Below are 24,787 nucleotides of genomic sequence, written 5' to 3'. Positions count from 1 at the left end.
ACCTGGAAAAGTCATGGAATTTTTTTTAATTGTTATTTCCAGGCCTGGAAAAGTCCTAAACTGTTGGGAAAGTCATGGAAATTTGTTTTATTCATACATTAATTTACACAGTTTGATTAAAGGAATAAAGATTGATATCCATATTTCTTCTTTTAATCAAAATATTGTATCTCACTTGTGTCATTGAAGCGACATACTCATGTATACACCAAGATTTCACATCATGTTTGGTCATGGACATTTTGTTTAAAATTCGTGGAAAGGTCATGGAAAGATCATGGAAATCTATTGGTCAACATGCGTATGAACCATGAACATTAGCGCTCGGCGGCGGGCTCCAGGCAGCTGCTTGGACAGTACGCCCCCCCCCCCTCCCTCCCTCCCTCCCCCCCCCCCCTGGCCTGGAGGTATCAGCCACATGACGGTTTGTCCACTGTCGCTATTCGTCACAGGTGCCGGCTGCTTTTCTTTTACCGCCGCGCCCCTGAGCACGAGTTTTCCACACCGCCGGCTTCTCTTCCGACGTCGCCGCTCGTCTAATTTGTTTGGATAAATGTTCTTAAATGAAATTAGAATTCCCCGGCTACCTCCTTGTTTCGCTCTATTGAATTATGGGACTGGTGTAATTTACTGAGATTGCAAGAAGGTGGGGTGGGGGGGGGGGGGGGTTAAAAAAAATCAAACTGCAAATTATCACACCCTCCTAACCTCCTCGGTTCCCCCCTTTATACTTCCACTTCCCTCTCCACCCAGAGGGAAGAGCAAGATGAGTTGCTTTAATATCAGCCACCTCCACCCCCCCCCCCCCCACACACACACATATGTCCATTGTGCAAACACACACACACACACACACGTCTGGGCACCTCCTCCTTCCCCATCCAAGTGGATGTCGATCAGTGGAATGTGCGTCCGTAGTGCCGTTGTGTCGACCGCAGCTCGTTGTCTGTGATTTAAGCGCGGCCCTAATGCGCCTCGCTCTTAACCCCAGATCATATTAAATGATCTCTCTCTCTCCTTCTCCCTTTATATCACCTTATCTCTCTCTCTCTTCTTCTCCTCGGGGTGGTGGGGCCACAATAAATTGTTTGCTCGTGACGGCGTCCAACTGCCTCCCAGGAACAACCTCCGGGGGATTGATGGAGTCCCCGGTCGGTCCGGCGGGCCGCGGGCCGCCCTCTCTCCCGGGGCCCTCGGCTCGGACCCATGTGGGAGTTCGCCGACGTATTAAGCAGATATTTGATTTTCAGCAAAGGATGTCGTATTAGTTGGTCGCCTTCCGCTCCATCAGCTCAGCGGTGTGAGGAGATTGCGTCGTCCGTCGTTCATTTTTCTTTCTTTCAGTTTTATCAAATTCAAATGGAAAGACTTTACGTTCTACGATCTCAAACCCGAACACGGTCTTTTAAAGGCTGATTCCAGTCCTCTCAGGCTTAGGATGTGTACACGCACCTACTAGATAATCAATTATTCAGTATTTATACGCGCAAATATTATTCAGCTTGGAGAACATATATCATTTAACAGTGATTTTTATTTTAACTGAATGGCAGATTAAATATGAAATTCAAATAATAAGAAATGGAGAGACTTTCTTTTAAAGAACAAGAACTCACAGATCTTTAGATCCCTCTTTTCCCACACGTCCTCCATATTAATGTGATTTATTGGAATAAGTAACCTTTACTCTTGATGAGAATAACAATTATACACATTCAGCATAAAGGGAGAGATTACATAACACCCCTGTGACTAGAAATCTTCCAATCCGTCTTATTTTCTTCGCTGTGTTCTTCTGAAGGCTGCGGGGGAGACGCTGCTTTAATTTAACTGTTACAAGTAAAATGTCTTAATTTAAGATTCACTTCACGGACTGATTTTCTTATTTATGTCCAACTGCAATATTCCCTTTCTGATTACTCTTTTTATTATGTGTCTACTTAAACAACTCACTTTAATACTTACTCAAAACTGTGATGCCTGAGAGTAAACGTAAAAAGTAATTAAAAAAAATATGTATTAATGCACTAATGTGCACCCGCTGCTATGATCCCGTAATAAAGGAATATTTAATCTCATCTAATCTAAACTTTTATTCTCATTTTACCCTAAAAAGGCGGCAAAGTCGGATATAACCAAATATGTGTGTCTCGGGAAACCGACAGTAGGAAAGTATCGTGATACTTTGCGGTTAAAAAATATTTCATTTTTACCAATTATTGAACCATCACATTGTTTCATTAAAAGCCGTGTTTATGATGTGTGTGTGTGTGTGTGTTTTCTCTCACACACGCTGCAAACAAAATGCTCGGCCGACTGGCCACGCCTATAATATATATATATATATATAATATATAATATGGCACAAAATCAAGACTCAGGATCCGCCGTCCAAACCAAGACGGCAAACTCACCCTCGCCTCCACCTCGGTGACGGCGTTACAGCTCCTCTGGTCTTACCTTTCACAATAAAAGCCCTAGACATTGACATTGCATCCCTGCCCATGAGAGGGCGCTTAAATCATATAATCATGGATGATCACGCTCGGATAAAATCATTCACTCCTGTCATTTCATGGCTTCTTTTCAATGTTAATGGTTTTAATTGATGAGAAAAATAGAATACTTTGAAGTAATTTGAAGAAATTTGACGTTCTGTCATCTATTAGTCCAAAGTTGGTCTTTTAGGGTTCAGTCGCGGTATTTTTGGAAGGTATTGTATCAAAGTCGTAACTATTGGTATGCTGACACTAAACCGAAGCTCCAACGTTAGCGTCAGGTTGTATCAGTGCTACTGGCTAAAGTACACAAAGAGAGCGTGTGTCTCTGTCTAAAGCCTGGCTGTGTCTACAGAACCGTTTCATTCCGGTTGTGCATGCTGAACCACAGAGACGCCAACACGTCCACAGAGTTTGAAGACATGAAGCCCTCTGTGTCTACGCCGTTGGATTTACGATGTAAAAAAATCAAAGTCTATGTAACAGTCAATTACAGCAGCGCAGAGGCTATGTCTCCACATCTCTAGGGACCCGTGAATCACACCGTGTCCACACATCACCGTGCTCCTGCAGGCCCGGCCCGAGGTGGGGTCAATATGAAACCCTTGGCATATCTAAGGGTTCTCTGTAGAACCCCCTGGGTGGGGTCAATATGAAACCCTTGGCATATCTAAGGGTTCTCCATAGAACCCCCTGGGTGGGGTCAATATGAAACCCATGGCATATCTAAGGGTTCTCCATAGAACCCCCTGGGTGGGGTCAATATGAAACCCTTGGCATATCTAAGGGTTCTCCGTAGAACCCCCTGGGTGGGGTCAATATGAAACCCATGGCATATCTAAGGGTTCTCCGTAGAACCCCCTGGGTGGGGTCAATATGAAACCCTTGGCATATCTAAGGGTTCTCCGTAGAACCTTCTGGGTGGGGTCAATATGAAACCCATGGCATATCTAAGGGTTCTCCGTAGAACCCCCTGGGTGGGGTCAATATGAAACCCTTGTCATATCTAAGGGTTCTCCGTAGAACCTCCTGGGTGGGGTCAATATGAAACCCTTGGCATATCTAAGGGTTCTCCGTAGAACCCCCTGGGTGGGGTCAATATGAAACCCTTGGCATATCTAAGGGTTCTCCGTAGAACCCCCTGGGTGGGGTCAATATGAAACCCTTGGCATATCAAAGGGTTCTCCCTAGAACCCCTTGGGTGGGGTCAATATGAAACCCATGGCATATCTAAGGGTTCTCCGTAGAACCTCCTGGGTGGGGTCAATATGAAACCCTTGGCATATCTAAGGGTTCTCTGTAGAACTTCTCCCAGGGGGTTCTAGGTTCAACCCTCTGTGTTGGGCTCTAGGTTAAACCTCTGGGCGGAACCAGCAACCCACAACAGGTTCTCTCAAGCTGAAGAACCCTATCCGCTTCTAGTTAGCCGCTGTCTTTCTGAGTGTGTACCAGTGTGTCCGCCAGAGAGCACCGTGGATGTTCTCTTCAGTCGCCATGTTGGTCATGTTTAAAAGAAATGTAAAATAAAAACGGTAATCCGGTTTAATTTAAATAAAAAGCCCAAAGCGGCCGCCGGTTGGCCCCGTCTCGTCCCTCCCGCGCTCCTCCGCCCCGTGGACTCGGTAGAGCCCCGCCTCCTCTCCTCCCCGCGCCGGTGCCGGTGTGTGTGCCGGTGTGTGTGTGTGTGTGTGTGCGCTGCATCCTCGCTCCATGTGGAGACTCACTCATGTGGAACAGATGGGCTATTCCATGTAAACCATCAGAAAACAAACAAATGATCATCAGGCGCTCCATCCCCACCACCATCAGCCCCCCCCCCCCCCCTCGCTCCACCCAAACAATTCCCCAACTGCTGCTCTCCTCTGAATCCGTCCATCACAGCCGGCTTCTGCTCCGATGGCCTTTTCTTTCCCTCTTTTCTTTCCTCCGCCTCTTCTCCTCCTGGCGGTTTCAAAGCAGCGCTTTGTTTGAAATGGAGTTTAAAGTTAATACTTCGGTTTGAGGGAAAGAATTGGAACGTCTTTAGTCTGGGATATTACCGGAGAGGTTGGAGACCGAAGTTCTTACGGGAATCGTTCAGCGCCGACAATACAGGCCTGAATGGAAAGAAATGTTCCTCGTCGTTACTCCGCTTTGTCAAAACAGTTTTTACTGTTGTATCGCACGATATAGACGAAATGATGAATATCTTTTTTTATTAATTGATTAATGAGCACAATAATCTCTATATTCAGGCAAATGCTAACTCTGTCCACTGGGGACAAACATGATGAGTCAGAAGATCAGACAGGGTTCTCTCTTAAAGGGGAAGTTCACCCCAAAACTAAAAAAAATACATATTTATCTTCCGAACTGTCGCGCTATTTAGCATTACCTTTGCATTGAAAATGCGGAAGGTTATGTTTTGATCGCCGTGTATTTATTTATTTATTTATTTATTTATTTATTTGTATGCGTGTTCCTCGCATAACTAAAAAAGTATTAAACCGAATCGCATGAAATTTGGTGGGCTGATTGGTTATTATCCGGGGACCATTTGATTAGATTTTGGGATCGATCGGGTCAAAGGTCAAGGTCAAGGTCATGAAAGGTCAAAATCTTCTTTTTACTAATTTTTATCCAATTGGCATGCAACTAATGCCAAAATGTTCATAATTCAATGCCCAATCTTGTGATATGCGAAGTTATGCGCTCTACCGAGTGCCCATTCTAGTTTATTTATATATTTATTTATTTGTATGCGTGTTATTCGCAGTTTTAAACCGAATCGCATGAAATTTGGTGGGATGATTGGTTATTATCCGGGGACCATTTGATTAGACTTTGGGATCGATCGGGTCAAAGGTCAAGGTCAAGGTCATGAAAAGGTCAACATCTTCTTTTTACCATAGCTCGGTCAATTTATATCCAATTGGCATGCAACTAATGCCAACATGTTCATAATTCAATGCCCAATCTTGTGATATGCGAAGGCATGCGCTCTACCGAGTGCCCGTTCTAGTTCTTGATTGTTTTGGTGTGAGTTGGAAATATTGGCTTTCGGCAAATAAAAATAAAAATAAATTTTAAGACATTTGAGGTCATGACCCGGTTGCTAAAGTTCATTCACAGGCCTTGTCTAGAACCGCCGATCGAGTCGGCGCGCGCCGCCATCTGCCCGGTGATCCCAAAATAATCACCGTCGTTAAAAGAACATATCAGAGGTGGATGACGCCGGCTGTCATGTGATTCTTTTTGATCCAATGCCAACAAATTGATGATGCATCAATCTCACCCCAGCTTTCGGATCATGAGAAAGAAAAAGAAGAAAAAATCCCTTCCCTCCTCCCTCCCACAATGCCTCTTGTTTCTCACATCCCTAATTGTCCTCCCTCTCATCCGTCATCCCCTCTCTGGTGTCTCACACCACTTTTACTTACAACTTTTGACTCTTTCCACACGTTGGTCTATGTCTCTGTCGGCTATCCTCCGGTGTGTGTGTGTGTGTGTGTGTGTGTGTGTGCATCTTCTGGACCGCATCGCCGTATTAATGGCGCCTCTGGCTTAAAAAAAAAACGCAGCGTGCTACCTGTCAGCGCTCCATTCTGCATCCCTTCCTTGCCGAAGCATCCCACTGACACCGTCGCGCTCATTACCGCCCGGCCGCTCGGCGTACGCTCACAACAACAATCCTGCCGCTGCTTCTTTTTGAGAGCTCGGGTCTGTTTACGGTACACGAGCGTGACACACACGGAGCGGAGTGAAGAGGAGATCATTAGCAGCAGTCTGTGCGATGACGAAAGGAGCTGCCTCTTCGCCTGACGCCTTGCTCTCTGCTTGAATATATGTGTGTGTGTGTGTGTGTTGCAGAACTCGAGTGCAGACCAACGCGTGAGGCTGGACCTGGGCCTGTGGGACAAGTTCAGCGAGCTGGCCACCAAGTGCATTATCAAGATCGTGGAATTTGCCAAACGAGTGCCTGGCTTCACACTGCTGACCATCGCGGACCAGATCACGCTCCTGAAAGCTGCCTGCCTGGACATTCTGGTGGGTGCTTTTATTTTGAAGGCGTTCTGAAAAAAAAGCATTCTGGAGGGTGCTTTTATTTTGAAGGCGTTGTTTGTTGAGGGCTGTTGTTGAAGGGGCTGCATTGTGGTGCATCACGAGGTGTTTCAGCACACACGTAATGGTTTGGCATACAAAACTCAAAAGCTTCTTTTTTTGGGGGGCCTTTTTAACTTCTGAAATTATAATTTGATTATTTGAATGATTCACAAAATACGGAATCGTCCCAAAAGGTCAAGAATTAATTCCAATGCTCCTTTTTCTCTTGATTCTGTCGCACCAGCTGAATCAGTTCCACATTCACTTCAATTTCTGCCCCGATTCATTTCTAAAATTAAATATTTGTACATATTTTCTGAAAAAACATGACGATCTTGTAGACGTCACGGACTGCTGCCAAGTTCCAGTCACCTCGGAACTCGGCACGCATTATCTCTTGGAAACTAAAAATGTCCAGATTAAAAAATAAGAACCAGTCAATACAGCTGTCTTCAATTGTAATGTTTTAATAGTACATTTGTGACAGTATTGTGACAAATGCCAAGAACAGACCGCTGTAGATCCCTCCCCCCCCCCCCCCCCCACGTTTTTACGGGAGTGTCAACTGCACATTAATTACGCAGTTTAACGTTAACCATCACAAAGTGAAATAAAGTTTTACTGTCAATCAATATCCGGCAATATTCAGTAAAATATGCAAACAGGACGTCGGCGTTCACGGTTTTATAGTCTCCGACAACCAATCCATGAATTATAACCGGTTTACATTAAGCTCTCAGCAGTTTATATTACATCATTCAAACTACCGTGGTGTTCTGACTTCAGAGTGGTTACAATTATTTTTGGGACGGTTGCAAAAAAAATTACAAAACACAGGTACAGGTGTGTGTCCTAATGCTCGCCTCAGCTTGTTCCATCCATTTGGGATCCTTAAATCTTCACACTGGCCGTAAACTAGAGGGACACTTTCCTCATGTTTGCTTGGCGCACGGCGTTTAGAGGCTCCGCCTCTTTCCTCTTTCCCTTTCATCTATATCTGGCCCCGTATTGTGAACAAGTCTTCCTTGAAAAACTGAAAGATACACAGTTTAGATGCTTCTCTAAAATATTCAGTAATAAGCTGAAAATAGATAACCACGGTTATATAAACACCTCTCTGTGCCGGACAGTTGTCTCCTTCACTTTGTTCTCATATTTATCGGGTGTGTAAGAACCCGTGAATTCGTTTGAGTGTGTGGCGAGTCAATAGCCTCAGATCTCCGGGGGGGGTGGGGGGGGGTGGAGGGGGGGGATCGGTGGGTTTGACCCGCTCCCACGAGACGCCGATCCTCAAACCTCATTGGACGACCCACTCGGCCGGCCAAATGGGGCGCGAGGAAGATCCGATTAATTGATCGAGCTGGTCAACTCGATTCCTCACGCGGAGGAGATTAGATTACGCGCGCATGCAGAAGAAACATCCGTCAGCCTCTAATTAACGGACGCGGAGCGATGCGGGCAGAGCGAGGGCCGGCTGCTGCTGCGGATGAATGTTCGTTTGTTATTTAGGATTTGTTAAGCGGAGCGATGTACTAATGTACTGTACTAATGCAGCCGCGGTAATGAGATGGAAAGAAGAAGAAGAAGAAAAGAGGCAAATGGCTGCGTCGCTTCCTCTGCCGGCTCCCTCGTGCATGCTCGCCTGTCGGGGGTGATTTGATTAGCTCCGAGGGAGAGGAAGGAAGAGAAAGTGGAAAGAGAGTGATGACGGGCTGGTTATGTGTCATCTGGTCATATTTTGTGACCTGGAGGATAATTCATGGGAAGTCCATAAGTTTAGAGCACCGATGGCTTCACAGTAGACAGAACTGTTCCACGATTAACTATTCAATTCAGTTTATTTGGTATAGCCCAATATCACAGATTACAAATGTGCCTCAGAGGGCTTTACAGTCTGTACACATAAACATCCCTGACCTTTGACCTCACATCGGATCAGGGAAAAACTCCCAAGAAATAGAAGAAAAAAAATTCATGGCCGAAAAAAGGGAGGAAACCTTCAGGAGAGCAACAGAGGAGGATCCCTCTCCAGGATGGAGAGAAGAATAGACGTCATGTGACCAGAAGGAATCATTACAGAGTTACAACACATTCAATGAGTATGACGGAGTGTAGGAGTAGTTGGTAGTCGGCACGGACCACGATCCAGACCTCCGTGATCCATCAGGCAGATGGAGGTAGAGAGGAGGAGTGGGCGGGGCATCAGCAGGGCCATGGCTTCAGACCCAGCCAGGTCCGATTGGACCCTATGAGACGTGAAGCAACAAGGACTCCAGAGAGGAAGTGGAGTTAGTAATGTGTGATGGAGAGATGAAAATTCATCCATAAGCAGAGAGAGAAGAGGAGAGAGGTGCTCAGTGTATCCTAAAACATCTTGTGACGTCACCGATGCGTTTGTGGACGTTTTGAAGCTGGAAATTCTACATTTTTGCCATTTGGATTTCTTTTTGCAACCAGAGGAGTCGCCCCCTGCTGGCAATTAGAGAGAATGCACATTTAACATTTCACGATTTTCTTCACATTTGAGATAGTTCAACATTGGTGTTGTTGATAAGGATATAGATCGTACTTACGTGTGTGTGCGCACTGAACATGAAGCGAGAGCAAGTAGAGGATGAGGTTAGCTCAGGAAACCAAGAGGCTCGAGCAGCGTTCAGGTTCAACATCAGCTGCGGGATATTGTGAACATGTTTCCTGCTCCGTGGATTTCTGAGGAAAAGAAAGAACAAAATGATTAAACCTTAAATGCTAAACATTTTTTATATAATGTAATTACATAAGGTACCTTTTAGAGAGTATTCAGGTCTTGGTTCCGCTGTTATTAAAGGTTTATAAGTTAGAACCATAGAAGGAGACATTCAACATATCGCCGCGGTCATTCGACTGCAATTTGGGCTTTTATTATTTTTCTATATTTTATATTAATTATCTGATTTATTTGATTATAATAATTCAGGATAGGAATATATAAGCATTTTCGCTTCTACCTATAACTTTTCAGTCTTTCTGTTTTGTATATTATATAGAATAATATTGTATTGCAATGATTGACTGAATTAGTATATATATATATATAGTATATTACTATTCTGTGGTTGTAACTAACTTTATTAATGATTGATGAACACATTATTAATGCTTTATAATCAGTTTCTGCATAAGCCGTAGATGAGAACAACTGTAGAGGAGCCCGGTTGTGCAATGCGAGTTAAAAAGCATGATGATTTATTAATAGTTTGAAGTCTTTAGTTACGACTGATAAAAAGGTGATGATGAGTTCCTCGTGAGGAGGCGGCGCTCCCAGCTGCCCAGTCCGTCTCTCCCTTGTTCTCCGTGGACTAAATGAAGCGCGGCGTTCCAGTCGAGGCCGGCCGGCGGTCTCTTTGCATGTGATGGAGCGTCGCGGCAGCCGGTCGCTTGTCAGTCGGCTAATGGTTCTGTGGAGGACCGGCCGGCTCGCTCGTGGCTGGAGAACATCCTCCTCTCTCCCAGCAGCTGTCTTCCTTTTTCTGGGCCAACAGTTTTTTCTTTCCTCGTTTTCTCTTCAGCATTTCATGACCAGCGGTGGAAAAAACAGAGCGGTGGAAAACAGCTGGTCTGGAATCAGAGATCAGATGTTTTCTTGTTATTGCAAAGGCATTACGGAGACAAAGAAACAGGATGAAACGGCCCAAAAGAGATCTTTGCAACCCAAAAGTAATTTTTTTTCCCCAAATATATTAGTCAATTATTTCTAAACCAATCTTTTTTTATAAAAAAAGGTACCTTTTAACGAAATATGAAATGCTCCCTGCAGGAGTGTGTGTGTGTGTCTTGGAGGGACGGAGAGGCAGTGACATACGGGTCATCTGCATGTTGCTAAGGGGATGCAAAATCAAAGATTTATGCATGAAGATGCATATTTATATTTATATTTATGCGAGTTGCTAAATGCAAAGTAGCTTAAATCATATTCAAACAAAGGCCGATGACAGTGAGGATTAGCTTACTGTACGTACAGTATGTGTTGTTCCGTGTGTGTGTGTGTGTGTGTGTGTGTGTGTGTGTGTGTGTATCTGGCAGTGCCATGTTAATAGATGGATTTTGGAAGTTGTATCGACTATAAGTCACATTTTCACGAGTGACAAATCAGCGGAGGGGAACTCCCAGGGCCGCACGGCGAGGCGAGGAGTTGAAGGCCGGCTGTGATGACGTTCTGGCTCTCGCTCAGCCGCCAACCTCCACCGGCACACCGCTATGGTGAAGGGCGTAGGTATTGTGCGAGGAGTCGGAGGAAAGATCAAACAATGTGTGTGTGTGTGTGTGTGTGTGTCTAAGCGCAGGCCTGGCCAGCCGGTGCGAGTCACCGCCAATAGCCATGTTTTATTCTGTTTCATGTTGGAGACACGCCTGCCACTCACTGTCAGAGCCGGCCCACTCAAATAGCTTCAAAGGGCGACTGTGGGCTTCACATCCACCATCAGCGGCTTCATTAGGTGTCCACGCACACACACACACACACACACACACACACACACACACACACACACACACACACAGTGCAGCTGGAGACTCAGAGGTTATTCTCTCTGAGTGTGTGGAAGGTCATTGTTCTGGATGTGCTTGTTGTCTCCGCTGCTCCTCGTTGGAAGCTTGTTGCGAGCCCTGCTTTGGGCTTCAGAGCCTCATCCTAGAGTCTCTACCTGCGCTGGTTAGCAGCTGATGCTCCGCCATTGGTGCGCTGACAGGGTTACGGCAGATTCAGATCAAAGGCTTTGTTCACCCAAACTATATTTCACACCCTATTTACCCATACGCTCTCACTTTCAAAGCTAAAATAACTCATTTTTCCGACAATGTTTCCGACAAAAAGAAGCTGAAAGCTGAGGTATCGTCACCGGTCGGGTTGGTCGGACGGTCGTCAATGGAAACGGCAAACAGAGGCAGCGTGAGGGAGAATCCCCTGTGGGTCTGTCACTGTGAGTGACGCCTTAGATGATACACAGTTATTCTGATCCATCATAAAGCATTACACTCATGTGTTCTAAAGCTGTGAGCTGCACAAGCGAGGAGGGGAAATCTCAAAGAACTGGACAAATAAAACCAAAATAATGTGCTTTTAGCTACCACTACGAGAGGGAATAAATACTGTTCTTGTAATTTGACCTGTCAGCATTTTTTTTAAAGTCCTTTTTCTAAAAAAACATGGACATATTTTGTATTTTACGCCTTGTGATGTTACATTTGAGTAGAAGTAGATGACATCACTGACTTTATCTCCAGTCATGTTTACATCTAACATACACTTACAGGAGGAGGAGGAAGGAGGCAGAGGAGGAGGATGGAGGCAGAGGAGGAGGAAGGACACAGAGGAGATGAGGAAGGAGGCAGAGGAGGAGGAAGGAGGCAGAGGAGGAGGAAGAGGAGGAGGAAGGACACATAGGAGATGAGGAAGGAGGCAGAGGAGGAGGAAGGAGGAAGAAGGCAGAGAGAGGAGGAAGAAGAGAGGAGGATGGAGGCAGAGGAGAGGAGGAAAGAGGCAGAGAGAGGAGGAAGGACACAGAGGAGATGAGGAAGGAGGCAGAGAGAGGAGGAAGAAGAGAGGAGGATGGAGGCAGAGGAGAGGAGGAAAGAGGCAGAGAGGAGGAAGGACACAGATGAGATGAGGAAGGAGGCAGAGAGAGGAGGCAGGACACAGAGGAGATGAGGAAGGAGGCGGAGGAGATGAGGAAGGAGGCAGAGAGAGGAGGAAGAAGAGAGGAGGATGGAGGCAGAGGAGAGGAGGAAGGAGGCAGATGAGAGGAGGAAAGAGGCAGAGAGTGGAGGAAGGACACAGAGGAGATGAGGAAGGAGGCGGAGGAAATGAGGAAGGAGGCAGAGAGGAGGAAGGAGGAAATAACACTGGGGAGGTTTTTGGGGGGGGGGGGGGTTGAAACTTAAGTAATGGCTTAGTTAATGGTTAATAAATAATTTACTCATGATATATAGATGTGTTATAAACAATTATGTTCTTGTATTTGGTTCTAATCTATCCATAAAGTATAAGACATATTTTGTATAGCCGTATTGTGGTGCGGATCCTCCGCAGCCCTTTGTGGAACGTTCTGGGCCATCTGGTCCGGCCCGGCGGAGGGATTCCTCGCGGTGATTTAGAGCTTCTCTGGAACGTGTTCCGCCCTGACGGCCGCCTTCGGTCGACACTCAATCCGTCAGTCGGTGCAATAAAACTGCTCGACTTGAAGATGCTCAAAGCCAAAACTCCATCAATCAGCCACACGTGTACATCGCTCCAAGTTTCCCGCACACTAAATCCTAATCTCTCCTTCCCTCGCCGCTCAGATCCTGCGCATCTGCACGAGGTACACCCCCGAAAAGGACACCATGACCTTCTCCGACGGACTGACCCTCAACCGGACGCAGATGCACAACGCCGGCTTCGGCCCGCTCACCGACCTGGTGTTCACGTTCGCCAACCAGCTGCTGCCCATCGAGATGGACGACACGGAGACGGGCCTCCTCAGCGCCATCTGTCTCATCTCCGGAGGTGAGGGGGCCGGGCGCTGGACGTTTAGTCGGGGGGGGGGGGGGGATAAATAAGGTCTTTGGGGGTACAGCAGAAGGTCCGTCAAGCCTGTAAACCTGCACACATGTTTGATTGACAGCTGAGGCTGGGAGGGGCTAGGAGTCAACAAGCTAGTGTTGGTCTGGTTGTTTGGGAGGGAGGACCACGTCGCTTAGCAACTGGAAAGAGACAGGCGTCGACCTCTGACCTCCGCAGGTAACTTCTAAAGCTCTTCGATGTGCGACGGCCGACGAGCTCATTGGCTCCCCGACGTGAGGTTTGGTTGTTCGCGTACGAAACGATAAATTCATAAGCAATCTAACGTTCCCTTTGCGCCCCTTAAATTTTATTATTTATTTATTTATTTAATTATTCTACGCCTTAACCTTTAAGATGAATATATATATATATATATATATATGATGGGACATGACGGGGGTCTTCATTTCGGGCCGATGTGGCAGCTGTTCAGTCACGTCGACTTGCTTTAAAGTGGGTTCCCTGTATGCAGAGAGTCTGGCGTACGCACACAGTGAACTTGTGAGAATATATAACAATTTAATCAAATCTGTAAATAATCATTCAGTTTTGATTTAAAAGAAAAAGTTTTGTTTTTTTACACATTGTATTTCTCTCTCTGTGTCTTCCTAATCCTCCGGTGACCCTGAAGTGTTTGCTCGTGGCACCTTGAGGGGGGTCCCGACCCCCAGGGCAAGAAACACTTTTAGCGAAGTATCGGGTCTCTGCAGCTTCAGCCAAGAAACATCAACGTCTGTCAGCGCGATCCACGACGGCTTTCTGCATACAGTTAGCGTTCGCTCAGATTCAAAGACGCAGACGGAGTCGACTGTAATCTGGGAATGAATGAATTGATGCTGAGTCAGCTACGACTCATTCCTCTGGATACATGTGGAATGAAAGTCAGCCAGAATCCACAAGAGACCAGGTCAACCAGGGGGGGTACAGGTATGTTCCAACAGCATCAGATAGCCCGGTGAAATGTTTGAACCGCCCTCCCAGAGGAATTAAGCCCTCTCTGGTGGTTTTCCACCGAGGCACGACTAACTCCCTCGTGTCAGGAACACACACACACACACACACACACACAAGTCTCTGTCCTCTCCCCGTCTCACATAAAGTTTTACTGTACTTGAGCGATGGCCAATGTGAAGAAACTTTCTCAGACTCGGCCCAATCCTCTCTAGGGAAGCGGTGCACGCCACAGATTATTACAAGTAGTAATTACACTAATACAAATAGTAATTACGTTATTACAAATAGTAATTACACTATTACAAATAGTAATTACGCAATTGCAAAAGGTAATTACACTAATACAAATAGTCATTACGCTATTACAAATAGTAATTACTCTATTACAAAAGGTAATTACACTAATACAAATAGTAATTACGCTAATACAAATAGTAATTACGCTATTACAAAAGGTAATTACACTAATACAAATAGTAATTACGCTAATACAAAAGGTAATTACACTACAAGTCCACCACTTTTACGCGGCAATGACACAGCAAGCAGGTATAAAATATGTACTAAAAACTACTTTCTACACATTCCTATTGCCAATGATGTAATAATCAGTGGGTTATGTGCACTTATATACCTTAAAGTTAAATCAGATTAATAAATATATCCATTATTATGGACCATAATGTCCGCCACCCGCCCTGTAAAATGCTTTTATCATGTTACTGATTAATAGTTCACTTGAAACTGTAATGTTGATTGTTCACATCGGTCACACAGGAGTACACACACATAGGGTTTACCGCGTGTTGACTGAATACGTTGTATTTATTTATTTAACTACTAGAAAACATGCTGGATTGTGATGTACATCAAGATGTGAGAAGACCTCCATCATGGAAGATGTTGTCATCTCCTGGCCCCGCTGCGTGGTCTCCTCTCTCCTCGTAACCTTTCCTCTGACTTGGTGCTCAGGATCCGTTTCATCCAACAATATATATTTATATACTCAATCCCCAGAGCTAAATATTACAGGCTCTTGCATAATCCATGAAGTGCACATCTTTGATTGGTCTGTTATCGCACAGAAGCTGATCTCATGTGCACACACTGCCACCTTGTGGCCCGGCGGTGTAGTGCAGGGACCGTCATGTGTTAAAGACCTTTTACAAATACAAAGCTTTATAATGTGAAACTTAAATTTTTAAACTTTGAAAAGTGGGAGAACACCGGTCTTTAAAAAAAATAATCAATAATTATTTTCACCATTTATTATAGCTGATGATATTTTTTCTTTCTTATTATTAATCCACCCTGTAGTCTATACCGTATGTCAATAAATAGTGAAATATTCCAATCACAGTTAATCAGATTGCATAACTTGGACTCTTGCGAGGATCACACAAGAGTAAAGTGAAACGCACAAATCCAAACACAAAAAGAAATTAAATTTAAAAAATAAAAAAAGTTTAATGAGAAAAACAAAACAAAGAAACGGGCTGAGGTAAATCACGAGGAGTAAACAGCTCGGGGGAATAAGTACTGGAAGGTCTGAGACAATGGAAAAACTACAAATTAAGACAATAGTCCAGCATAAGCAATGCAGAGAAGCATAGAGAGAGTGACAGCCACCGAAATCTAAAGAGAAAGGCTCATTACCAACTCATCATCACACACACACTGAGCACTTCAGTGGAATACGTCGCCAACGAGCTGGGGTGCAAATGAGTCGACGTGAAGAGATGAGCTCTTTCTTCCTCATCAAAGCCGGCTTCATGCTTTTGATTCGTGGATTAGCCTCCAGCTCGTCTGCATCAGATAATGACAACACAGGGATTTGTCATAGTTGAGTCTCAAGTCTGATGTGTGTGTGTGTGTGTGTGTGTGTGTGTCAGACCGTCAGGACCTGGAGGAGCCCTCGAAGGTGGACCAGCTCCAGGAGCCGCTCCTGGAGGCTCTGAAGATCTACGTGAGGAAGAGGCGGCCCAGCAAACCGCACATGTTCCCCAAAACCTTGATGAAGATCACCGACCTGCGCAGCATCAGCGCTAAAGGTACGCGGGAGTTGTGTCACGCACCTCGACTGCCTCGACAACCGTCGCTATGGAGAAGCAGCCGGTCGGAGATGAGAATTAATCTGGCATATGACAGTAAATTGTTTTTAAGAATTGTCAGAGTTGGTTTCTCACCTCCGGATTTTTACGTCCACACGCTCATTTATTCATTTTAACTCGTCTTAAAGCCGTTTACCAAAAGAAAGAAAACCTATGTTGGATATTTTTATCGCTGATTGATCTTTAAAATGCTTCTTTTTTTACTAAATATTTTCCGACGCGGTTTTTGCACTGATGATTCAAACGGGAGAGTTCCAGGACTCAAACTCTGAGTCACCTGGAAGTTTAAAAAGGCTAGAATGACCCCGAAGTATCTGTTCCGTAACCTGACAACCGATATTATAATCCTGCTCTTCTTCTGCAAGCAGCTGACGTCTGTATCCAGCTGCAGTTCCGGTAACGTCCACCAGGGGCTGGATCTAAGTGTATCGAAGTCGCTCCAACTTCCATCTTGAAATACAAGATCTGGACACTCGTTCCTAATTCATTTAAAGCCTTAGTTGCTCATTTTCATACGTCTATATATAATGTCTAGAATAAGATTTGAGAATAATTGTTGCATTAGCAACACGAGCGACACTTTCTACCGAGAAGGCTCGCGACTCGCTGGAGGAGAACGAGAAACATCGAGCAGCTAAAGAGCCAGATGTGTTTCCTCGGGAGTTAGTGGAGACCCAAAAGGAGAGTGAAGGAGAGTGAGGGAGAGTGAGGGAGAGTGAGGGAGAGTGAGGGAGAGTGAAGGAGAGTGAGGGAGAGTGAGGAGAGTGAAGGAGAGTGAAGGAGAGTGAAGGAGAGTGAGGGAGAGTGAGGGAGAGTGAAGGAGAGTGAAGGAGCGTGAAGGAGAGTGACGGAGAGTGAGGGAGAGTGAAGGAGAGTGAGGGAGAGTGAAGGAGAGTGAGGAGAGTGAAGGAGAGTGAAGGAGAGTGAAGGAGAGTGAGGGAGAGTGAAGGAGAGTGAAGGAGAGTGAAGGAGAGTGAGGGAGAGTGAAGGAGAGTGAGGGAGAGTGAGGGAGAGTGAAGGAGAGTGAAGGAGAGTGAGGGAGAGTGAAGGAGAGTGAAGGAGAGTGAGGGAGAGTGAAGGAGAGTGAGGGAGAGTGAAGGAGAGTGAGGGAGAGTGAGGGAGAGTGAGGGACAGTGAGGGAGTGTGAAGGAGAGTGAAGGAGAGTGAGGGAGAGTGAAGGAGAGTGAGGGAGAGTGAAGGAGAGTGAAGGAGAGTGAGGGAGAGTGAAGGAGAGTGAGGGAGAGTGAAGGAGAGTGAGGGAGAGTGAGGGAGAGTGAAGGAGAGTGAGGGACTCGTCTTCATCGGGCGAGCTGACATGCGTCCTCAGCCCCTCATAGAGCCGTGCGGTGACGATGTTGTCGATGAGTCGGGAGTTCTCTGTCCTCGACAAGGAGACGGGAAGAGAGAGAACACCGCTCGGCTTTGAACTTCTCAACCGGCTGCGAATCCTGATTGATTTGACTTTTTCTGAAGCTAACTTTAAAAAATCACATTCCGGACTCTCTGATCCTTTAAAAGGCCCCTTGACTGTGGAATAATAATAAATCCCATCTTTGAACCCTCCTGTTGCCTTCGGGTCAATTTGACCCCATTCAATGTTTAACCCTCCTGTTACCTTTATATTTACTGACATATTTTACCCTCCACATATAAAAACCTCCAGAAAATTATTAGAATTAATATTGTTTCCCAAGTTTAAGTGTGAGGTACTTTATGTTTGTTTGTTGACTACCTAAATAGCCCTTTAAATATATAAAAAAGTTGATATTTCTTATATGTTTGACACAGTGAAAAACAGCCTGGGGTCAAATTGACCCCAAAAAACACCGACGTTAAACATTGAATGGGGTCAAATTGACCCTAAAGGTAACAGGAGGGTTAAACTTTTCTTTATAATCTTGCATCCAGCTATCTGGTTGCGTCCCACGCTTACGTTCATGCTTTACTGTTTGTACCGCTTTTATTTGTCTCCTAATCCTTTCAGTTTTTTTTTTTTGACTTTTTTGTTTTATATCTGGCGTCCTCTGAAGCGGCTTAACATTTCTTTTAAAGTGCACGACATGAAATAACTGACACAAAGTTGATGCAGAGGTCCCTACAGTATCACTTTAAGAGTTGTAACCAGAGGAAGCTTGTTCATGGTCCTCAGAAGGATGTACAAACAGCAATACAACTTCACTCACATGATTTCTCTTTGAGGGAAGGATTGCAAACTTTAGTCAAAGACCAGAAGAGAGCTAGAGAGTGGACTTAAAGTTTAGTTTCCACTCCTCCGGCCTTCATCCTCACCTCTCGCCCTCATCAGGAGCCGAGCGGGTCATCTCTCTGAAGATGGAGATCCCGGGTTCGATGCCGCCGCTCATCCAGGAGATGCTGGAGAACTCTGAGGGCCAAGACGGCGGCAGCAGCAGGAGGAGCAGCACGAGGAGCAGCAGCACCTCGGCGGAGGCGGGGTCGAGCCCCGGCAGTAAGGACAGCGCCCAGGAGGACGCCGCCGCCGAGTCGCCGGAGTCGGTGGACCCCGAGGGGGCCGCGCCGCCGGCCACGCCGCCCAGCGACGAGCACTAGGAGGCTCTCTCTGACATTCCTTGGCGCACGAAAGGAAACCGCCAGGCGAGGCACCGCCCCCCCCCGTCGCCTCCTCCTCCCCTCGGTGTGACGTTACACCCTCGCCCCGTTTCTTCTTTTCCCTCACCTAAAAAAAAAGAAAAAGGAAGCGTCCACACGGAGGCCTCAAAGGGATCGGCGCTCGGTGTGTCCTTCTGAATCGAGCTCTTCTTGGGCGTGGTGTCTCCGGGAAAGGGGGCGTGTCTCCGGGAAAGGAGGCGTGGCCCCGGCAAACCGCCAGAGATGATACTCCTCAGGTCTCCTGTGTAAATTCTTACCTGCATGACGGGAGTTTGATAAGTGGTTCCACTCCCCTCTCTCTCTCGCTCTCTCTCTCTCTCATTGTACATACCATCGTACGGTCACATCTCTGTTTCTAACGATGAATTTTTGTGGTGCTTTTTTTTCATCGTCCTGAATCATACCTTTTGAGGCGACACATCCGAGGTCAAAAGCGGGACTGATTGTACGTCCTTCGAAGCCGTTATCTGGAATGTTATTGCGTATAGACATTATGGAAGTCTTAATATTTTATATTTGTTCCAATATTTAAAAAGCTGTTTCCGTCTTTTTTTTTATAAACACTCCCGGGCTCGTGTCTCTCCACGCGCGCGTGAACGAGCGTCCGGCAGCGACCGGCAGGATGCCACGCTTCTCTCCAACATCGACCCGTTTTTTTGTTTCTTCCTCCGGAGGAAGAGGAGGAGGAGGAGGAGGGAAGCACGACAGCAGAGGCCTTCTGATGCACGCTCGTCAGATTGAGTTCTCAGTCTGGACATGAACCACAGAGGCCCGACGAGCCCGATTAGATTTGGACCGGTCGATGACATCACGTCCTCCGTAAATCAGTTTACCTCGCCGGTCAAAACAAATTGGAGAAAATGAGGTCGCTGACAGATGCCAGAGATTTCCTTTTTCTGTGGCTGTGATCACATTGGTTGCTCTTCTTTTTCTGGTGGTGGTGGTGGGGGGGGGGGTCGGTCCATTTCCCTGTTACCTTTCACTTCATCCGTGCCTGATTCAACTGCATGACGCGCTCACGCTCCGCTGCTCTCTAACCACCGAGTCCGATGTCTGGCTTCACATATGATATGATATTCCTTTATTCGTCACACAGTAGGGAAATTTCAAAAATCCCAGCAGCGGTGCACATCAGAGCATCAATGAAAATAAATATAAAACACAAAACTAAATACGAATACTAAATATACAGGGGCAAAACAAAGTAAAGTGCTGAGTTAAACTTAATTATAAATAATATCATAAACTTATTTAGTTTATCTAATTTCCACCTTTGTGATTTAATTGTTCGGCCGGAAAAAATAAAAATACGAGAAAAAAAAAAAAGAAGCTCTTAATTGCCACGGAAACCAATTCATCAGAGCGACCGTCGGCACGACGACGGTTAAACGGAGATGGAAATGAACACGTGAGCCAGATGGCGTGCGGCCACGTGTTCCCTCTTTACCGCCGAGCGGACATCCGGTTCCTGTCTTGAACTTTTTTTAGGAAAGGGAAAGCGGAAGGAGACAGAGGCCGCCATCGGTCAGACAGAACTAATGGAGTCAGAGCAGCACGAGAATAAACGAGCTGTTTTTATTGCTTATTAGATTTGTCATCATATAACAACTTTAGTCTTTCGTGGTCGTAGTTTGGGCCATCCTCAGTTATGCCAACAACAGTGACGTGAAAGTGAAATTATGTTGAAATAACGAGTTTAAATATGGTCTTATTGAATATGGGCTACTTAGCATTCATTTCCAAAGCAGATGCCAGGTTCAAAATTATGATCTCATCTTGTTGAGGATTTTGGATAACTCTTTTTATTATCACTACATAAATCAGAAACTAGTCAACAGCCATAAAAAAATCAATTGTTGTCATATTTTGATCTCAACCGATAGACATCATGGTGGAAACTACAACAAAAAATGGTAAATTTTTGCTTTTTATTTATTTATTTATTATATTAAGGATCCCCATTAGTCAACACCGTAGTGGAGAATATTCTTCCTGGGGTCCAGGTAAAAAAACATTACAATACAAATACATAAAATGCAGTACAGCATGATCAATTATCACAAAAACATTTCGACTTTGAAAACATTTACTTTAAAAGTAAAATAATAACACTCAAATACCTAAAATAAAAACCTAATCTACTATAATTTCCTTTCTGATTATTGCTGCCTTAAGTTTCCTTTTGAAATCACATGTTTTTCTTGTTAGTCACTTTTATGTGGAGTTTGTTTTGCATTTGAGCGGTCAGTGTGGTCACAGCCTTCTTTTTTTCTGAGTATTTCTTAAAGGCCGGACAGCAGCCTCGTGGCTGTGGCGTCGCGTACGACCAGCCGGGCTCTGCTGTGGCCTTATGAGCACAGCTCCTCGACCCGCTTCTCTCTCCCGTTTACAGAAGTGTGTGTGTGTGTGTCGGGAGACGATTGTACACTGACGTAAGAAAGCACACACGGCGGGCTGGGATCCACGAGCCCTCTCCCAACGGCCGCCTTGCTCTCTCCCCAGATGGCGTAAGCTACATTCAAACGATGCAAAACGAGATTCACGATGACCTCTCGACCCCCTCCCCTCCCCCGGAGGAGGAGTGCAGCCGCTTCCCCTTTTTGGACGGTAGATCCAAGCGATCTCATTGGCCGGGAAGTAGTGTCTCGCATCGGTGGTCCTAGAAAGCTGCTTTTTCTTTTTCTTCTTTCTTCTCCACAGCTGATGTCACACAGGATACCAAACAATAAGAAATGAAGTCCGTTATATCCCTTTTATAAAGACCCAGATTCCCCCCCCCCCCCCCCCCGACGGCAGCAGGTGGCTCACCTGCAGCACCGGGGGACGGAAGCAACTGGAACACCTTTTGAAACGGAGCTGGAGGACTGAAACTGAACGGAAGGACAAAGTTCAGCTTTTAAAGACATTAAGCACAAAGAGAATATTAATACTAAACAGCTCCGCTTCCGGGGGAAAGACGTGCTCCTTAAATGAGTTTGAACTCAACGTGAGCTCGTGGAGGTCGAGCAGCAGGTATTTGTGCCAGCAGGTGTTGAAATGGCTTCATCTGAATTTGAAGCTCTATATCCAGTTTTGAAGATGAATATGACAAATATGACAAATCTGAATTCTTCTTCTTCTTCTTCTTCTTACTTTCTGACAGCCCATAACGACCTCAAGCTCTTCTTCCTCACTAATTCTGGAGCTTTCACGCGGTCACGAGTTCGATTGGTTGTCGTGAAACTATAGATTCTGAATATTACAGGATGGTGATCCAGAGCAGCTGTAGGACTTTAGTGCAATTATTTGGGAAAATAGCCTTTTTTCGCTAGAGCTAGGAGTCAACTAGCCTAGCATAGCTTAGCATAAATTCTCCCCGTTTCCAACTAGCTGGCTTGTTCCGGAGATTAATAAATCAGATACGATGGGACAAAATCCTTCCTTAAGTGTTGAATTTATGCTCCAGTTCATTTCCTTCAGAAGAGTCAACAACAATGTGAAGAAAGCGAACAAACCCAAAACACACGACGTATTATTGGAGATAAAATCAGTTTCCATGTGGCACCCGTCAGTGAAGATGACTCAATGATTCAATTCTTATTATGTGACTTGTTAACAGCCATCTATAGAATAATCTATTGACTGTCTATTTATTAGGGTTGTGGGAAATGAGGGCACTGATTTTAGGCAGAAAAGATTTTCATTTCTCGTTCAAAAATCGCTGAAACATGAAGTTTGATCCAAATTCAAAGCCTGATTCGACACCCGGCACGAATCACTTGGAGTTCATCTTCAGCGCCTCGGCTTCTCGGATTCGATTCCCAAATAGAAAAAAGTTGTACCCCCCTTCAGGGGCGGTGAGGGGTTCTGGGTCTCGGCAGCACATCATAATTATCCATCTCTGCTCAGAAATACATATAAGCTGTTTTCATTTATTTTATTTTTTTTCCGTTTTAACTTGTGTTTGAATGTGAATAATGTCACGGAGTCAGAAGACTGATATGCAGTGTTAAGGAAATACTTCTATCTCAATGTAACACCGGACGACGCTCTCCCTCGGTTCTCTCCGTCCTGCTCTCCTGGTGAGAGATGAAGGGAGGCATCCTGGAGGGGTTTCTTTTCTTTTCTTTTTGTTGTATCTTTTTTTTTTTAAAGCTGGAAAAACTTTCACAGCCGAAGAATGTCCACATCCGCCCCCCCGAAGCGCCGGGGACCGTCGTCTGTTCCTCGACTCCACGACGCTGAACCTCCCCCGTTGGTTTCCGTTTAATGTCGTACCGGCGTAACTGTAACACTCTCTACTGTCCCGCTCACGGCGGAGGTGTTGTATGAATGGCGTGTGCTTTGCATTCCAATCGGCAGCTCCGCGGAAACGACGCTCTGTTGTGTCCTCGGGAACGTCGACTCGCATCCAAGAAAAACAGAAAGAAAGGAGGAGGAGGAACTGCTACCTGGTTGGCAGATGTGAGCTTCCAGGTCGGACTGCACACACACACACACACACACACACAACGAGCAGACGACGTGTCGACGCGTGAAACAACAGAGCTGCTTTGCCCCCCCCTCCGTGACCAGGGAGCCAATCAGCTGTCGTCAATCAATCAAACCCAATCAATCAACAGCTGTTTGGTTAACAGGTCGACTGATGAACTCGGGTTTGACCGATGTGGGGTTTCACGAAACCGATGGGACCCTTTTTGGATTGAATCGGCTGACGTCCGTTTCAAAGTTGTCTTTTTGTTGTTGTCAGTAATCGGTCAACGGATAAACAATCGATCTTCCGATTCTCTTGATATCCGCCGGGGTGATCAGTGCGTACGGGGTTTTCCAAGAATGCCTTTCCACACCCACACACCGCCCTCACACTGGGAATATCTCAACGGCCTCGTTCCCGACCTGCAGCCGCCGGCCGACGCCCACCGCACACGACGACAGACGCCGTTAGCAATGAGCTAACTAGCATCGAAGCTAAAGGAAGGGGGGGGATTTTATGCTTTAAATTAGTCAAAACGGGACTCCGCTTGTGTCGCTTTGTGCGTGCCGGATGTGTAACCAAGACAACCGCACGCGAACGCGTTCACCGGAAACGACGGCGCGGCGCGTCGATGTGTCCGCCGCGACGGTTACCGCGGCGTCAAAGCGCGGCCACGTTGTCGACGTGTCGCCGATTACATACGGGAGTAAAATAATAAATTTCTAGGGGATTCAAATTTACAGAAAAAACCAGCATTTCTAAGAGTCTTCAGTGAATCCTATAATAACTCCAAGTGCAGGCGGGAAATATTTAACACAAAAAGTGAAATGCTATCGATTGTTCGATGAGCGGGAAAAGTGATAAAACTCCCCGACACTCTGATTTAAACACGTTGGTCATTATTACCTCGCGGACGCACCATATGAACCGAATTAGCCGTTTGTATTGCGTTCCGTATTTGTTGTGACTCGTTAACACGTTAAACCTCAATTAGCTGAATCAACTGAATTATAGTCAATATTGGATTTGAATTCAGTCGCCAATCTGGGAACACGTTGCATGGTGGACAGTGTCGTTTTGAAGTATCAAATTCCCAATATTTGAGCAGGAAGCTGACATGAAGTTATTGTTTTTTCCTCCCGCGAGGAAAAAAAATTGCGATCCGAACAACGTGACCTGAACGTAGCATTAAAACACGACAACGTAGCGAGACTCCAGCCGCACGTCGGTCTGACCCCCGAACGCGAAACGGGAGCCGAGGCGACGTGACCGTGAACCGCAGTATCAATCGCTCACGTGGGCAGCTCTGTTGTTGTTGTTGTCGTCCCCCAAGCCGCTCTGAGGTTTGAGCTCGAGTCTGTTTCAGCTCTCCATTTTGAATATTGTCTTTGTTTGTACATTAACATATGCTTTTTATGTTCATATACTGTTAAACTTTACCATGAACTGTCCTGGCGAAGTAATAAAATATATTTATTTT

At 45.7% G+C, this 24,787-nt stretch overlaps 1 protein-coding gene across 3 annotated transcripts in view; it reads left to right on the top strand.

The window, feature by feature from the left end:
* The window catches only part of LOC130197772 (retinoic acid receptor beta-like), a 72,142-nt gene extending 49,874 nt beyond the window's left edge, over positions 1 to 22,268 (top strand). For 2 of the 3 annotated variants that reach the window (XM_056420671.1, XM_056420654.1), the window contains exons 5-8: positions 6,348 to 6,524; positions 12,900 to 13,104; positions 16,008 to 16,166; positions 18,532 to 22,268. In XM_056420671.1, coding sequence (XP_056276646.1) covers positions 6,348 to 6,524; positions 12,900 to 13,104; positions 16,008 to 16,166; positions 18,532 to 18,794 — 804 coding nt within the window. In that variant the 3' untranslated portion in view covers positions 18,795 to 22,268. Of the gene's footprint in view, positions 1 to 6,347; positions 6,525 to 12,899; positions 13,105 to 16,007; positions 16,167 to 16,594; positions 16,669 to 18,531 lie in introns of those variants that run through there. The other variant, XM_056420663.1, reaches the window with a different exon arrangement.
* Positions 22,269 to 24,787: the final 2,519 nt, after the last annotated feature.

The sequence above is a fragment of the Pseudoliparis swirei genome, chromosome 1, assembly GCF_029220125.1.
Source record: "Pseudoliparis swirei isolate HS2019 ecotype Mariana Trench chromosome 1, NWPU_hadal_v1, whole genome shotgun sequence".
Taxonomy (NCBI): domain Eukaryota; kingdom Metazoa; phylum Chordata; class Actinopteri; order Perciformes; family Liparidae; genus Pseudoliparis; species Pseudoliparis swirei.
Note: the sequence above shows the minus strand (reverse complement) of the source record. Positions and strands in the feature narration are given on the sequence as shown.